Source organism: Hyaena hyaena, unplaced genomic scaffold (genome assembly GCF_003009895.1).
Source record: "Hyaena hyaena isolate Hyena2069 unplaced genomic scaffold, ASM300989v1 scaffold_1096, whole genome shotgun sequence".
NCBI lineage: Eukaryota > Metazoa > Chordata > Mammalia > Carnivora > Hyaenidae > Hyaena > Hyaena hyaena.
In genome coordinates, this window is record NW_024081724.1 from 133,252 (window position 1) to 151,938 (window position 18,687).

At 38.7% G+C, this 18,687-nt stretch overlaps 1 protein-coding gene across 1 annotated transcript in view; it reads right to left on the bottom strand.

The window, feature by feature from the left end:
- Positions 1-2,768: 2,768 nt before the first annotated feature.
- The window catches only part of THSD7B (thrombospondin type 1 domain containing 7B), a 401,417-nt gene continuing 385,498 nt past the window's right edge, over positions 2,769-18,687 (bottom strand). Inside the window, exons 18-21 of the mRNA XM_039222263.1 lie at positions 17,031-17,113; positions 14,783-14,975; positions 12,142-12,229; positions 2,769-3,943 (exon numbers count right to left, since the gene is read on the bottom strand). Coding sequence (XP_039078194.1) covers positions 3,862-3,943; positions 12,142-12,229; positions 14,783-14,975; positions 17,031-17,113 — 446 coding nt within the window. The 3' untranslated portion in view covers positions 2,769-3,861. The remainder of the gene's footprint in view (positions 3,944-12,141; positions 12,230-14,782; positions 14,976-17,030; positions 17,114-18,687) is intronic.

An 18,687-nucleotide genomic window follows, 5' to 3' on the forward strand; every position in this document is an offset into this window, starting at 1 on the left:
TCTTCCCTGTGCAGGTTCCCAGGGCTAGAGATGACTAGCCAGGGGCTTGAGCTCCTAGCTCTCCCATGCTAATGATAACCCTCTCACTTGTGGGTTGCTATATGCTGTGGGCTTGGTTCCTGGTCACACCTGGCCTTTTTTCGTATGCATATGTTTTTATGATGTTAGCTATAACACTAGCTACAACATGAACACTTGATGATGAAGATCTGTTCTGCCCATCTTTAAGTGTTTTTTAGAGTAAGGTACAATACATGTAGTTATTAATTTGGTGTGTCCATGGGAGGAAGTAAGCTCAGGATCCTTCTACTGTGTCTCCTTCCTGAGAACTTTGTTTCTTGATGTAAGCCTTATCGTTATGATATATGCATTATCATTATCACTGTTGATTATACAAAGCATGTTGTTTATTTAATCTTTACATATATGGGGATTTTCCAGTTTTCTTGTTGTAGTTGATTTTTAGTTTCATACTATTGTGGTCAGAAAAGATGCTTGAAATGATTTTGATCCTCTTGAAGTATACTTATTTTGTGTGAGAATGTTCCATGTGTGCTTTGAGAAGAATGTGTATTTTGTTGCTTTGGGATAAAATGTCCTGTCTTTGTCAGGTCCATCTGGTCTAATATGTTATTTAAGGCTAATATTTCCCTTACTGATTTTGATCAATCCATTGGTGAAAGTGGGGAACTAAAGTCTCTTATTATTATATTGCTATTTTCCCTTTATGTCTATTAATATTTACTTTCTATATTTTAGGTGCTTCTATGTTGGGGCATAAATATTTAGCAATTTTATATACTTTCTGGGTTGACCCTTTTATCATTATGTAATGATGTTCTTTGTCTCTGATTACAGCCTTTGTTTTAAAGTCTATTTTGTCTGATGTAAGAATAGCTATCCCAGCTTTTGGTTTCTACTTGCATGAATCTCTTTCTCCATCCCCTCATTTTCAGTCTGTGTCCTTAGATCTGAAGTGAGTCTCTTATAGGCAGCATATAGATGGGTCAGTGACTTATTTTGAACATTTGTCAGGTAAAAATCACTTATCTATGTTTCATTAAGGTCTTTTTCTGAAGTTTTATCTTGTTCTTTCATTAGGAACATACTTCTCTGTTTCTTCATTTCCCCTGACTCTGTGTTGGTTTCTATCCATTTGATAAAACAGCATCTCTACCAGTCTTAAAAGAGTGGCTTTGCATAGAGGAATGTTTTCCATTAATCCTGCTGGTCCATCAAAACTTTGTGATTGTCCAATCATTCTATATACTTCTTAGGGGCTCTCATTAGGTGAGGGTCTACCAAGACCTGTTAGTGTCCCAAAAGGGGAGGATCTCAGACCACATTTAGATTCAAACTGATTGGAAGCTGGAACCTCAGGCAGTAGCTTTTAAGGTATACAAATATACCTCTTCTAGGAAATGACTAGGAGATGGGCATTTCATTCTGCTCCTTATTCACTGAGCCCTAGGGTAATGGACAGTTAAGTCCTGCTTGTTGTTTGATACCTTTTCCTAGAACCTGTGAACCTAAGGCTCAGAGGTGGTCTGAGTGACAGGGTGAGGTGATCAGGAGGCCTCCCCTGGGTTACAGCTACAACCACCAAAGGCCCTAGATGTATATACAGTCTCCTTTCTAGGAGATACTGGTTACCTTAAACAAGGCAATGGGAGAGCATAAAGATGGTGTCCACCAGCTTCCATGGTCTTTGTATTTTTGTATCTGGATGTTAGATACGTGATCCTCAAGTCAAAGCTTTTAATATAAGCAAATAGCCTCTTTCATTGAAAGACTACTGCCTGTATGCTGTGCCTTGGAGGTTAGCCAGGGTGGGTCTGTGTGAATCCTTCAAGAACTAGTTCTCAGGGTTTTGTTTTGTTTTTGTTTTGTTTTTTTTTTTTTAGTTTTTGTTTTACCACAATATAAACCACAATTCGGGTTTATAGCGAGATTGTGTCTCAGCCTCTTCTGTTTCAATGTTTATATATTCTCATTTGCCTGATGTGTAAGAGTTTCTTAGTTATTTTCTGGGTTTATTTAAGAGGAAATTGTTCCATAGCAAGGTGTCGATTTGGTGTGTCTGCAGGATATTTTGGACCAGAATCCCATTTGACATTTATTTTAATGTCTAACCTGAGATGAAAATGATTTTGTTATCTTAATTTTGTGAGTCAAACAAGATAATTTGTAAATCCTTATGCTTTACCCACGGGTGAAGGGCACAGCCAAGATTTCATTTCTGAAGCAGGGTCTCTTGAACTGCTATGAAGACTGCTGATGATTTTATTTAAGAGAACTTATTAGAGGTGAACTCTACGGGTTGTTTCCTCAGTCACACTATTGAGAAGCCATCCTATTTTCATTTACTTTTTTTTCTTTTAAAACCGTAGTGCCATTGTACAAAACCAGTTTTCAGTGTTGAATGGTTAACAGAAATCAGTAGTATAAATGAAAACATCCTCTTTCTTCTGCATTCTATCACATTTCTAACATTCCCATTTTCTTAGGTCATTTTACGCATCAATGTTTGCCTTATTTTAGTGGTTTGTTCTAATATTAACTGAGCCTTAAATATTCCTTCAAAGCTACTCTGTGCCATTATAGTTGGCTCTATTTCATCGTGCTGAGAATGTGGAATAAGAATCCTTTCTTCTGTCAGTGATTTCAGCTGTCAACCCCTACAACAGTGACACAGGGAAGCTGTCAGTAAAACTTTTTGTCAAAGCAAGGGCATTTCATAAGTGAATAAATCTAGAATAGGCAACCTCTCAGTCTCTTGAGCACTTTATTTGTTATAAATACAAGTCAATACCACAAGATGGCACCTTCTTACTCTCAACATCTACAATTACAAACAATTATCTTCATAAAATGGTTTCAGTTTTTGAATGTGTTTAGATATTATTGAAACCTTATAAAAGCAAGACTTGCTACAAACAGGATTGGTGTTCGATGTATATTAAATGAGGTCAGATAATTAAATTCAAAAAAAGAATTTATAAATATTCAGATAAGAAAATTGAAATTACAAAAGCAGAGTTTGTCATCATTAAACTGAATTACAACTGTGTATGGCATATTACTATATCTACATGGCTAAGTTTCTGTTAAAATACAGTTCGAGTAATCAAATAATCTACCTCATTCTCCAGTATAACCACCCTAACACTCAATACAGATCTCATTCAGAAACCAACTAGCTTTCATCTAAACCAGCAACTACAACCAGTCCATTTTATCCCTCAGCAATCACAACCTATGAAGTGCCATCATCCCCTGGCTACAAAACAAAATACAATATTTAAAGGTAAAAACTCAGAGAATTTCTGAAATGGTAAACCATTCTCTCTGTGTTCATGAAAATAGGCAATCCAATCTGAAAGTCTTTGAACCAATGTAAACTCTAGAAAACTCAGTGTTGAAGTATGGGAAGAGTAAAGACTTGCACTAATATAGTGCGTAACAAAGCAGTGTCAGGCTCGTCATTTACAGTAAATGTCTTGATTGGACTTTCCTCCAGATTGTCATCATGCTGCTGAAGATAAAGTTTATGGGAGTCTGTGGGAATTCCATCATGGTTTCTTCTTCCCATTTCCAAACAGGAAGAGAAGGGTTTTCAGGACCCTTGGGAGAATCAAAAAATTAAACACACACCCACAAACAACTTGAAAGCAAAATGGCAGACCTAATAATCCTTGACTTCATGTCCAAATGAAGTTGAGGCAATATTACTTTCGCAATATTTGCATTCTGCCCACTGTATCACATCATGAGATTCCTCAAAAAACTGAGAAGTCTGAGAGCTACAAAAGAGAAAGCGGTTAAGGCAGTTGATGTCTACATTTGGATTTCTCGTTCAGGTTACATGTCTAAGTCTCCGTCGTAGGCTAAGGTCAGAGGCTTCTGTTGGGGAGGTGTGCTTTGATGTGGTTTTGGCTTCTTGCTGCAAAGGGAAAAGAATTCCTCAGATAAGGGAGGTTCACAAAGTTTTGTTTCATCTGCCAAAAACTATTGTGAGGTATAGAAATTCAAGCAGTTAAATGACAAAAGATTGAGTGCTCTGAACCTGTGACTTTGTTTTTTGAATACTTGAATACTTTACCTCTATTTTAAGGAGCAGTTCTCATTTTTTTCTGAATCTTAAAAATGGTTTCATGGAAACAGTGAACTTGGTTGAAGGCTACTTTTCTTGTTCTTGTTTATACTCAGTAATGCCAACATCTGCTATTCACTAATTCCTAAGCTCCTGTGACCCACACGCACATCAGAGCATATGAGCAGCTGGAGCAGCCAGGCTTCTGTGCCTTACCCTGGTCTTGTTTTTAAGTAAACATGCTTCTGCTCTGGCCTGAAGCCTGACATTTAGATGCCACATAACCAGAGTCTGTCAGGACACTTTCTCTGATTCTGCACTCTGCAGAGCCACTCGCACCTGGTCTCTGTTTTACCTGAGGTGACAACTTTACCAGGTCAGGGAGGGCTGCTCTTCGTTCTTGGAGAAGCTGAGGTTGAGTAACCTTGGGAAATCACACAGTGATGGCCCAGATCTGGGGCAAAACAACTTCCATTACACTCTGGGTGAAGCTCAACTTAGGTTGATGAATGTTTATAGACTGAATTCTGCCACGTGGTGCCCCGCCTCTACCATACGGTCTGTTGGTCTGTCTTCCTTTGTCAGTACCTCTGCTCTGCCATGCCTTCAGTGCCCAGCCTTTTGGGATTGTCCTTACCAGCAGGGAGGCAGCTCTTTCCTTGTCTCCAAGTTTATTTTAGTAGCATCTATTATTTTAATCTATTTTTAAATGTTTATTTTTGAGAGAGAGACAGGGCACAAGCAGGGGAGGGACAGAGTGGGGAGATGGGAATAGAATCCGAAGCAGGCCCCAGCCTCTGAGCTGTCAGCACAGAGCCTGATGCAGAGCTCGAATTGACAAGCTACAAGATCATGACTAGAGACAGTCGGATGCTTAACTGACTGAGTCACCCAGATGCCCCAAATCCTATCTGTTATTGATTGGAAATATACTAACTGCCAAGCCCTGTGCTGAACATTTTATACCTAATTCCAGAACAACCCTAAGATAGGGGAAGCATTAAAAATGCCTTTTTTTTTTTTTTTTTTTTAACAGAGAAGGACTAGAGAGGTTACTTACCTTCCCTCAAGTCACTGGGTGGCTGAGCCTGAAATCTAAGCACATCTAACACAGAGGCCCAGGCCATTAAACTTTTCAGTGTACTTCCTCTGTATCCATGTAATTAACTTGGCACTGGGTAGAAACATTTCTGCGTGTACATGGGAATTTTTATACTTTGAACTTAAATTAGAAATACATTTTCATGTGTACAATTCAGTTGCACAGTTTGTGTAACCATCATCGTGTCTAGTTCCAGAAGATTTTCATCACCCAAAGAGAAAAACTCTGTACTCACAAAAGTAGTCTTCCTATTTCTCCCACCCTTAAGCCCCTGGCAACCACATAAACTTCTACATCTTAGATTTGTCTATTTTGGATATTTCATACACATGGAATCATACTGTATGTGGCCTTTTGTGTCTGACTTAAAATGGAGAATTTTGTATTATATGAATTTTATCACACACACACACACACCTGATAGAATTAAAATGGTTCTAGGAAGGGGCGCCTGGGCGGCTTAGTCGGTTAGGTGTCCGACTTTCGCTTGGGTCATGATCTCGCGGTTCGTGGGTTCGAGCCCCGCGTCGGGCTCTGCGCTGACTGCCAGCTCAGAGCCTGGAGCCTGTTTCAGTCTGTGACTCCCTCTCTGTCTCACCCTCCCCTGCTCACGCTGTCTCTCTCTCTCTCTCCTAGAAATAAATAAAAAACATTAAAAAAAAATAAAATGGTTCTAGGAAGAATCACCTAGTTCAAATGTGCAAGTTCTAAAATTATTGTTGCTGGTTTGGTAATGAAGCAAAAACAAATTAAAAATGATTTTAAAAATCACTACAGGGGGATGCCTTGGTGGCTCTGTTAAATGTGGGACTTTGGCTGAGGTCATGATCTTAGGCTTGTGAGTTCGAGCCCCGCATTGGGCTCTGTTTTGACAGCTCGGAGCCTGTGTCCTGCTTTGGATTCTGTGGCTCCCTCTCTCTCTGCCCCTTCCCCACTCACACTCTCTCAAAAATAAATTAAATAAAAATCATTAGAGGAAAAACTGTAGATCCCATCTGTGTTCCTGCCCGGCACCTGGGGTGCAGTGGGTGCTCAATGGGTTATAAGCTGAGTGCTGCGCATGAGCTGCAGGGATATACCTTCCAACTAGGGAAACTGAGGAGAGGCAGAAACCTGCTCTAGCATCCTCTGTCAGGAGATCTTAGCCTGCAATATCCTGCTTCTCAAAAGGGTATTCATTTTATAATTATTGGAATATTCAACGTAACTTTACATTAATATAGAAGCCTATTCCAGTGGCTCTGGTTCTATTGTTTGGCCCAGACTCTTGCATAGAGAATGGACCCAGCTTGAAGGGAGGTCCAGAGCCTGCTAATCCGCAGCATTTAAAAGTCATAAGAAATCCCACAAACAACAGTTTAGGACAATGTGGAAGTGACGGCTTGTGCATCCACTGTGGTGGAGGTTCTGGTAGATAGGGGAGGCTGTCCTAATACAGGAGAGTTCATCCGAAATGACAGTGGGGTCTTCCTCATCCACTATCTCTTGCCTTTTGAGAGGCAGGGGAAGAAAGAGGGAAGAAGATGGGTAGGCGCTTCCAAAGAGTTTTTGATTATCCATTCTTAATTAGCATCTGTGAAGGGCTGTGGGCAAACAGAAATGCAAAAGCTGAGTCCTGGGGAGTGAGGAGGGAGAGAGAAGGCTTTATATGGATATTCTCCTGACCAAAACCTGGTCAGCCTGTTTGTTGGGCCTATAAAATTCTGCTCAGAATGGGAGTTATTTTTAGGAGTTTGCACATATGGATTATGAACATGGCATCAACCACTGGGAAAAAAAGAGGAGTCTCCTAATAGGCTTTAAATCCTTTGTGGGCCATGGGGTGTGCTGGGGACCTTCTGGAAGAAGGTGACATTTTATTATCTCCAAATTCTGTAACCTCTCAATTGATCCTAATATCGTAACCATGAATATGTGAGACCTGAGGAATTTTACAGTTTAAACGTTGTTAAATGTTGGTAAACTGAGTAAGGCAATATTGTTCTGGGTAGCTGTGGCTTTCAAAAGCTTCCTGGCTCATTAAAAAGACCCCTGAGGGGAGGGGCTATATGGAAGGGCTGTCCTCAGCAAAGCCACCAACTAGGGAACTTGTGTTTACCGGCCCTGCTCCTTTTCCTTTTTCCCTTAATTCTTTTTCTAAAAATATTTTTTTTTTTTCTCCTCCACTCTGGTATCAGGAAAGGTGTGACCACTTCACTCATACTCAATCAGGACCTGCAGATGCTTGGCAAATAGGCCGCCGCCACTCATCCCGTACCCAGGATGGATCTCTAATCCATCACACTGCTCTTCCCTGTCCGACTGAGGTGTTGCCTTGTAACTCTTCCTAATGGAGCACTATTGACAGCCACTGTCACTTTCAGGTTTGGCACAGAAATAAAACTATTACGCAACACTGGTTGTAAGAGACCTTTGAATGGCACACATTTATTTTTTCCTTTTTATTAAAAAAATTTTGTTGTAGTATTTCTTTTTGAGAGAGAGAAAAGAGCAAGCAGGGGAGGGGCAGAGAGAGAGGGAGACACAGAATCCAAGGAAGGCTCCAAGCACAGAGCCAGACACAGGGTTTAAACTTGGGAACTGAGAGATAATGACCTGAGCCAAAGTCAGACACTTAAACCGACTGCCCTAAATGACACACATTTAAAGTGACCTCTTCCACTATCATTTGTCTTTTAGCAAAGGATAAACCCAATAAACCAGGAAAGCAAACTGATTATGGACTGACAGGCAATTGCTGGTACTTAACAGCACCAATTAAGTTCTGCCCCAAGGACCCAGCCCCAGGGCAGTAGAGCTTAAATACCTTGATGAAAGCCTGAAAAGGTCTTTGGTTTAGGCAGACATTCCTAAGGGCAGGGCCTCTGGAAGTGGGAGCCCTACTCTCACACTTGGGAGAATGGAGGCCCATTTACTAAGTGGCACAGGGCAGGGACGAATGGATATGCTGTAGTTACCTGGAGCCATTTTCTGGTACTATGTCTACATGAACTACAAGCTCACTCAGCTCGTCTTGACTAAATTGCCTCATGGATCTTTACTGCAAGGGTTGTGGGGGCATCAGTAATATTTCAAAAACTTCGAACACTAATGGTAGAGGTACAAAGGGTTGTATCTGAACGAAGTGGTCCTTAAGAAGACTGTTTTTCTATATTTTCTCAAAAGCACTTCTAAGTTTTATTATAAATTGCTTTCATCTAAAGGATACACCTAAGGCCTGGCATATTAGAGCAGTTCTCTTGTCCTAAGCCTTTTACTTTGGGGAGAAAATATAAAATCACCAAAACTGTCATCCTCTAACTCCTGTGCAAGCTATTTAATAGAAGTAAATGCCATGAAAGTATCTATTTGGACTCTGTAGGCAGCTCATATGTAACAGTAAGTGGTATATGTTTTGGTATCAAGAGGTCTGTTCCCAGGTCTATAGCTTACTTGGGAATCAAAGAGCATCAAAAAATATGAAAGCTGGAGACACTACATTGAATCTAAAGTTTTTAGGATTACTTAAGAGAAAGAAATTGCAGACTGGAAGACCAGTGGAAAGAGTGTAAGCTCTGGGCCTAGGCAAACATAGAAGAGATTTTCCCAGGCTGATGACCTCAGATAAACTTGCTCTCTCTTTAAAATGGGTATGATGGGGGTACCTGGGTGTCTCAGTTGGTTAAGTGTCTGACTTCAGCTCAGGTCATGAACTCATGGTTCATGGTTCGTGGGTTTGAGCCCCACATTGGGCTCTGTGCTGACAGCTCAGAGCCTGAAGCCTTCTTCGGATTCTGTGTCTCCCTCTCTCTCTCAAAAGTAAATAAACATTAAAAATATTTAAATGGGTATAATCGCAACAACACATTATTGTAAGGACTGAAAAGGCAATCTATGTAAAACACTTAGGTTTGGGTGTGTGTATGTGTGTTTTTACTTATCCACTCATTTAATCATCAACCTATTCTACTTTGGGTGATAGAGGAGGAAGAGACTTCTAGAAATAACTACAATCACAGAGTAAATGGCAGAGAAGAGGAAGCGTGGACACAGTATTCCAGACTATCTATTGGCACTTGACTTTTACAGGTACGAAATGATAGACTGTCAATACTAATGGTGACAGTTCATTCTCGATGAATGGAACTTATGGAGAGAAACCTTGGAAGCAGAAGATTCCTGGCAAAACTAGAAGGTACCACCATAAGCATCCTAAAGTAAGGTTACTTCTCTCAAAAGATCATCCTTCAGAAAGAAGTTGTAGGCTTATATTCAATCCTTATATAAGTTTTTCGTTTAATGAAGAGCTTACCTTTATAATACAAAAAATACCTAATAGACATCAAAAGTGAACATGCACAGTGAAAAAGGGTACGTAGGGTTTTGGGATAAAACTTCTGAAACAGCAACACAGAGTATGAATGTGGTATCTCAAACAACTTGGATAGAAATGAAAATGGTAAACTTGAGAAACTGACTGTGGGAAGGGAGATAAAAGTAATGACAAAGTGAACTGAAAGGTGGATAGAAACTTTGCTATGAGATACGGAAGTGGAGAAAATGAGTATATTATAGTGAACTAATATATAATATAGGATTATGGGTACGGATGTAGAATTAAGCACACTGGTTAAATATTACAGTAGATAACTTACCATTTTATCAAAATAGTTTATTAAGGAGGTAATTTTTTAAAAAATTTTCTTTAATGAGAAAAATACACACGTGGAACTGTCCAAGGCATAGGGAAATAGAAGATGAACTTGGAAGGATTCTTCAGGCTTAAATTATGGAAGACTTTAGTTGGCTAGCGAGGCAGCCATAACATGACTTTCATTTTGCTGTCAATGGAAAGTCACTGCTGGTCTCTGAGGAGGAAAGAGGCTGATCATGTGGCTAAATTTTAGAAAGACTAATCTGGCTAAAGACAGCAGAAAGGAGTATTTGTATTAAGTCCAAGTATGTAGCTACTGGTGCCGTACCCAGTTAAGGCCAAGCATTGAAAATGCTTAAAGATGTGCAAAATACTGTACATTAATAAATATTTATTTAATTTGGTCACTAAAAAATAAGGGGGGGGTTTACATTGATCTTTAAAAAATTGTCTAGAAAGTTATTTCCGGAATTCAGTGATGTAATCCCCAGAGCTTAGGGTCATTCAGAAAGGGCCTCAATAAATACTTGTTATTGAAGGAATGGAGAAATGCAAAAAGGCAAATTCAATGACTTAACGGTTTTGAATATCTTAGATAACATAGGATGTAGCAGTTAACAACTAGAACACATCCCAGCTTTTATAGAACAGATTTTCTGATTCCCTTACACTGTATTGGGCCATTACTTTCAGAGGAGTTTCTCATCTGTCAAACCTTCATGTCCTTTGTTGCAATATAAGACCTTTTCCAGTGATGAATGCATCCTATCACTCTGAACCTCATATGAGGCTTTCAACTTCACATTTGTTCATTAAGACATGATCTAGGAATACATACAAAATTTATCAACTGAGACATAAAAATTGGTCAAATCATTTGATTATAGGTTGAAGGACTAACCGAAGGTGTTACTTATTACTACAGCACTATGGATGGAAGTATCAGTTGGATAGAAATCCAATTTCTAGAGATTCAGTTTGTAGCACTATAGGTGGCAGAAAGAATTAAAGTCATCTTATTTCCTTCACTAACTTTCACTGATCCAGAGCAAAGATTTAAAAACCTGTGGGGCACCTGGGTGGTTCAGTTGGCTAAGCGTTCAACTTTGGCTCAGGTCATGATCTCATGGCTCAGGTCATGATCTCATGGTTCGTGGGTTTGAGCCCCGCGTTGGGCTCTGTGCTGACAGTTGGAGCCTGGAGCCTGTTTCAGATTCTGTATCTCCCTCTCTCTCTGACCCTCTCCTGCTCACGCTGTCTCTCTCTCAGAAATAAATAAAACATTAAAAAAAAAAAAACCTGTATAACCTTGGAAACAGAATTTGAGGCTAAATATACAACAGCTGGATTTGGATCGAGATTAAAACTTGAGTAAAAATTCTCAAGGAAATAGTTTAATAGATGAATATAAGTATCAGTTTGGAGAAAAAAAGTAACATTTTGATCTATGAGAATAACAAGATCCTTTGGAAGCTAATAAAATATTCTCAACATACTTGAAAACATTCAAATGTATTTACATCTGTCTGGTCTCAAGAGCAGCTCATCAATGTAAACATGTCCAGTAAACCAATCATCATTTTCTGAGAACAATAAATTTTCAGGAACAAGCCACTTATAAAATGGGGCTCCTGGAATTGACCTAGGTCTCCTATCAGGTCACTGTGGATAAACACCTGGCGTTACTACTTAAAACGTACTAAACAGGTTGTTTGAACTCACTGGTCAAGATAGGTCAATTTAAGTAGAATTATCTGGAGTAATGGCTCTTAGCCTTGGCTGCATTTTAGAATTACCTAGGGTGCTTTTAAACATCCAGGTGAGCTGGCCACCTGCAAGATTAATTAAATCAGAATCTCTGGAGCTGGAACCCAAGTATCAGTCCCCAGGAGATGCCTACGTACAGTCAAAGCTGAAAGATAGCCTAAATCAGGGGCACCTGGGTGGCTTAGTTGGTTGGGTGTCCGATTTCAGCTCAGGTCATGATTTCACAGTCTGTGAGTTCAAGCCCCACATTGCATGGAGCCTGCTTCAGATTCTGTGTCTCAACTCTCTCAAAAAGTTTTTTAAATAAAAAAAGCCTAAATCAAAATACTAAAATGGGAAATTCCTTACTAATGATTTATCTCTTATACCTTACCTTCTGATATTTGAAAACCAAAAAAGTTATGTCAAATGAGGACAATAATTTCAAATATTCTACTGTTGATAATTGCGGGTTCAAGAATCCAGTTACCATAGCCAATGACCTTTTAGCATAATATGTCACCTATAAGAATACGGAATATAAATGCCTTGCTAGTTAGTACTTACCAAAGAAGGTAGGAAGTAAATACTAGGAAAATCATGATAAGAAAACCGCCACCTGAAACACCATAAACCCAGATTTTTACTCGGCCATCTGTGTAAAATAGAGATTAAATAATAAGTTTAGCATACAAAAGAGTTCTCAGACTGTTTTAGTTTTGTATGTTTATAGTGTCTTATGCATGTACCACTGAAGTATAATAATACATTTAGACAACATAAATAGAACCAAAAAATTAAGAGGCAATCCTACATGCAAAGAAACTTACTATCACTACTTTTGGTGACTTTGCTGCTTGAATGGCCAAAAACTACATGCCCAAATAAGCTAATAATAAATTCACCAAATTATGTCAAGTTATAACCATATATGTGAAAGTACACCTTATTTTAATGTCCTATCTGCTAGAATTAAGAAAAATAGAACCCACTAGTTTGATCTGTTTTGTGATTTTTACTATGTCATGTATAACATGAGCATATATGTTTTTCTAGTTTCTGCTTAATGTCAGCACGGCTAACTGGGCGGAGAGCAATGCCTCAGCACCCACAAGGAATTGCATTCCTTTCTGAAAGATAGATGCACACAGAAGATTCATTGTACTACATGGATGTAATTAACTGCAGGTTCAAAAAACTTATTGGCATCTTAGGCTTCTGTGGGATGAACAACTATCAAAATCTATTGAAACAATTGGAATAAAATTTTGAATAAAATCATAATTACATTCAATTATATTATCACTACCCATTACAGTTTTTGCTTATAATACACTTTAAAGCCTCAGTCAGGTTTTTAGAATGAGGTTTCAATGCAGTAATGATACTTTTCTATGGTCATAAAACTTTTAATAAAGCTTTGAGTTGGATCTCTTTGAAACACTAATGATGAAATCTCCTATTCTGAATTTTTTTACATTGGAAGAAAAAAGTCTTCCTTGATAAAGGACCTTTCATCTTTTTACTCCTAAACCTCACAGAACTGAAGTATTGGGAGGGTCCAGTACTTTTCAATCCCCAGTGTGGAGGTGTGTGGTCCATGTTACTTAAAAAAGAATATAACTTTTTATAATAACATAATGGATAGGATCAAACTTCAAAGATATGTAGTGAAACATAAGAAGTCTCCCTGATGCTCTCTCTCAATTCCCAACCCAGCGGCTACCACTGTTACCTGTTTCCTTGTGAATCATTTTAGTTTCCTTTGTATATGCAAACATATGAGTGCATGCATGCAGTTTTCCATACTAAATCTTACAGGCAGGTCTGATTCTTTTTAATATGAGACGTATTGTATAATTGCAGTATATTTTGTTTTTCCATATTCTGCTTATAGACATTTAGGTTATTTCCACTCATCTTTTATAAGATTTTTAACATTTATTTATTATTTTTGAGAGAGAGAGAGAGAATCTGAGGCAGGCTCCAGGCTCTGAGCTATCAGCACAAAGCCTGATGTGGGGCTTGAACCCACAAACTCTGAGACTGTGACCTGAGCCAAAGTTGGCCGCTTAACAAACTGGGCCACCCAGGTGCCCCTGCACTCATCTTTTATATAACAAGCAGCTGTAACAAATATCATTTAGTATATATATATATATATATATATATATATATACATATACATATATAGCTGTATGATGGGGTCCTAGGAAAGGAATCTTAGGTCAAACTGTATGATACATATTGCCTAAATGACTTTCTTAAGGTTGCTCCAATTTATACTATCAAGAGAAAAACATAGATATACCACATGCAGGTGCATGCTATTACTGCTATTTTAATTAGCTCCCAAAGTCTAAGAACCCCACTTGTGGATTTGAGCATTCATGTTTCTAGAATTCTCTTCTAGAAACCCTAATTCTCTTCTAGTCACCCTAATTTTCTTCCTGAAGTAGAGTGTACAGGCAATGGGTGAGCCTGACTGCATTTTATATCCTGCTTCCTTCAAATGTAAAGGTACTGCTAATTTAGTCACAGAACGAAACGTTTTTAAAATTTATGGCATGCCCAGACATACAGGGGAATAAAAATGATTACTGTGGTCATCCTGAATAGTTGGTTGAAGAGTGTACATCTGATTTCTCCTACTAGATCTAGTTTCTGGGTTTTGTTTCACTTAAGCACATCATTGAGGCACTTTCAATACGCAGGTGCATTCTGAACCATGAGGTCAAGGTCTGTCTGTGAAATTAAGGCTAATATGCCACTAGTGTCTCTCAAACCAGATAGGGTCCCTAGACATTTCCTAAGGTATCTACATGTTCTTGATCTATGACAGTTTTTGCTTTTAATTTCAATTATATACACAAAACCACAGTTACAAAGGCATTCTCTTTTACAGAGATAACTTATAATTAAAAGATGATTTTAAATGTTAATATTTTGAGAACTTCATTCAGTATGTCTTACACTGGGGCTGAAACAGACTTATCTTCAACCATCCATGAGAACATTTTACATTTAAAGGGACTACGTCTTATATGGTACTAAGGGATTTAAGAAACCTTGAATTCAACCACATCACCTCTTCCGTCTCTCCTCCTTCCCTCCATTCTTTCTGTCATAAGCAGTGGTTACAACATGAAGCCCAACCCCCCCCCCCCATGAGAAAAATGTATATTTCTTACTCTTAACTGAAATGTACCTGGATCAAGGGGTTGAAGTGACCATCCTTTAAAAATATCATGTATTTTTGAATTCACAGGTCTGTTTTTCCCGGCAAGGTTTTTCACATCAGCTTTTTTATCCTCTGAGCCCGGGACTTTCATGCAGTAATCCAAGAAACCATTTGATCTCATTATCTCTGTATATCCCTTTTCACAGCCACAGACGCCACCCTACAGCATACAAAATAGTTTTATTCATCACACAGTGATGAAGAAGAACAATTTAAATGTTGAAATCACTTAATACATGCATGATCTGTTATGGCAGTTTGGGGTGTTGCAGCAACAGAGTTGCCAAAGAAAAGCCAAACAAACGGTTCATCTTTCTGAATTCCAAAGTCAGCCTTTGAATACAGTATCTGATTTTTCTACAGGCTTACAATTCTTATACCTTCCATATAAGAAATCACAACAGAGGGCATCCATTCCTTCCTTTTTCTCTTTTACAGAAATATTTAAGGCACTTAATCAAATTATCCTCCAACTCTTCCCCCAACTCTTTCAGATTCCTGCCCACTCACTCAAACCTGCTGCCCTTGACGCTGAGAAGTAAAGCAACACGGATTATGTATGGGGCGCCTTTGGATTTTGTGCTTTTTGATGTCTGTTGCCGCAGCAGCTGCTGAATGCCACTTACCACCTTGTACCCTTGATCACTAACTAGTCTGAACTACCTCTCTGCTTGGAAGCTTGGTTCTGCACGCAAGGAGGGCAGCCTAAGTGTAGAAAAAAATAAAAATAAAGACTTCACCAAAGGCATACGTCCCATATCCTTCCTTGTAGTAACCTGAGTGTCACACTACATCACTACATGCCAATCCTAGTTGGCATTGTGGTAATGTGTTCTTCATATTTGTCTGTGAATTCCTGGTCACGTTCATGTACAATAAGCCTCTCCAAGATGAGTTGGCTGTGATGAGTCATAAAGAACAAGGATTTCTTTCTGTCTCTTGAGGTGAAACTGAAAATAATAGCTCTTCCTTCTTCCAGCAAATATAAAGACAATAGAGAAGAATAGGACAAGTTGAGGATACAGTTATGAATCTGTGACTTTGCTGCTGGGGCTCCTCACCTGAAACTGTTTTTGTGCCATTTTTTAATAGGCCCCTCAAATAGCCACTCAGGTCTGGGTGACTCATAAGGATGGATCTATTTGAGTCATCAATTGTTAACTGAACACATGATTTTAAGAAGAATATACACTCCAACTAAAGAGGGCACCTCAATCTTCTACAAAAGACAAAGATCAGAAAAGTACGTAGAATTAATCATTGCCCATTGTTTAGTGAACAGGCAGCATTCCTATAATAATGACAATTATTACAGCATTTCATTTGAAGATGTTACATGGTGTTCAATGCAAAGAACTAGTTACGACAATTGAGACCATCTCGATTAATCTAAGTAAAAAGGGTAACCAATCACATATGCCAAAGATTCAAGGTAAAAGTGTTTTTATTAAAGAGGGTATCCCGATGGTTAGTGGAAAGCCACAACTTCTATTTTGCAAATCTCGTTAGCATATGAAGTTGTTGCTGACCTATTTTCTCCTCTGTTAGCTTAAGTATTTGCTTTTCTGTGGTAAAGAATTAACCTACCTCAAAAGTAAGAGAGTCATAAAATAGGATTGAGTGCCTGAATTATTTTTAACCAGATCATTTTTGGGAAAGAACACATAATAATAAAACTGTTTCTCACTGCACACTGTGAGTGCCATTGATTAGAATACATTGCACATTTTGCATTAATTCCTGAGCAGGAGTAAATGGGAGTTAAGGGAGAAGAACAGAGGGAAAGATCTCCGCTTTTAAAAAACATGTGTGGGTGTACATACATTCTTTTTACCCATAGGCAAATATTCAACTTTTACTAAGTAATTAGCAAATATAGACATTTATAATATCTTTCAAAATAGTTTGGCTAGATGAAAGGCTAAGAATGAAAGAATAAATCCACTAAGAACATTTGTTGATAAGCAGAGCTGATATAAATGAGATATCTGAAAGGTAGATTTGCCTATAGACAGAGTTCTAGAAAAAGACTGCTTTCCGTAAGACACAGCCCTACAAAGAAAAATCCTTAATACCTGCATTTATTCCCACAAACTCCTCTAGATGGTACCGTGAGCCCATGGAACTGCTGCTGGGGCTGGCGCCCACGGAAAACACCCAACAGCATATGAATAAGACAGTAATGAACTGCAGATGGCTCCCGCACTGGACTCACCTGTGTACAGTAGGAGAAAGGTTTCCTGCAGGCGGGATTACACTGCCTAATGGCAGCGGGACGTGTCTGAGGGGAGCAGCCGCCTACAAAAAAACAGAACCCCCACCATCACTTGTGGACTTTGCTATGGTAAACAGTAAAATATTTTTTTTCCTCTTTCCTCTCTGGCACTGGCCAGACTATAACAGTATTATTTTTTATGCCCATTTGCTGACATATGGTCCAGCTGTATATTATAGATTACTCCAGGAAGAATTGTTCAAGAGAGGAGGCTCTGCTAACAAGATGTTTGCAGTAGTTTTTATACCTGCTCATTGGCATTGTCATTCTATCATATGGCTCTGCTTGAGGGCAACATCTGTGTGCAGGGATCAGGAAAAGAATTGATGAAATTTCAGTGTAAGTTCAGGAGCAGAAAATAGATCTGCTCAAAGACTCATTCTATGTATATTTTTCTCCCGCTCCTGAATACCCCAACTAGGCAATAAGCCAACTAACTGGCAACAACCAAATGCTAAAAGAATGCCACTGATGGATTCATGGACCACAATGGCAAACACTTTGGTAACAGTTTTAAATGTATCTCAACCAGAAAATACACACACACACACACACACACAGTCATAAAAGTGGAGCTTTACACATTTTTAAAAGCAAATGTAAAGCTCCAGGAGACAGAGTCATACATCTGACACAGTACTTGCAGGTGCTCATTAAGTATTTTTGAGTAAACAGATGGAATAATGTCCCTATAATATGAAAATCATTTACATATTAGTCATGCCTTTCTGGATTCAAGGTACTAAGCTAACAACTTGATGTATTATTTGAGGGCAGTGTTTAAATTTTATTTATATAATACTGGTTTCATTTAGAGATTCTAGTTTTTGCCTTACTAAAATTGTCACCCAATTATAGTTTATGAATGGGTAGCTGGCCAAAAGCTTTTGGCCTTAGGTGGTGTAGGAAACAGATCTGTATTTTCCCTGGGCATGAAGCAGCTACATTCCCACTGTTACTGGAAGAATAAAATAATCTCCACAGGAAAACTAAAAACAAACAAAACAAAAAAAATTTCTATAATCCAGAATTAGTACCTATGGGTGAAATGGATAATCCGGGCGTTAGTGGCAATGACCACATGAACCTATAGCTACTAATAGTTGTTGGAGGAGTGTTTACACTCTTTAAACCAGTGATCTGCAGAGAGTAGTGTCTGCACCCCAGAAGTAGTGAATCTCTAGGGAATTGGGAAGAAAATTCAAAACTGTATAGTTCATACAATATTTAGTTTAAATTTTAAAAATATTAAGCTCTCATACTTAACAGCTGATCCTCATAACCTGAGCTGCCCCCACAGGAGGATGGCCCCATGTTGTCCACCGTACACCAAGTACTAGGTACAGAGAATTTGATAGTGTAACCCTCACCGCTTAGCTCTCAGCATGTTGTAGATGTTGCTGCTTTCTGTGTTCCTGGTTAGGAAGATTTACAGCGTGTTTAGTTCCAACGATAACTTACAGTATGGGCAAGGAGCTTAAAATTATTGTATGGATAAACAATGGATTAAAGGGCATATGCAATGCAAAAATAGGCAAACAAGAAAAAGGCAGAGCTGATGATTCCTCAATTCCACTTGTCTCACTGATTCAATAAG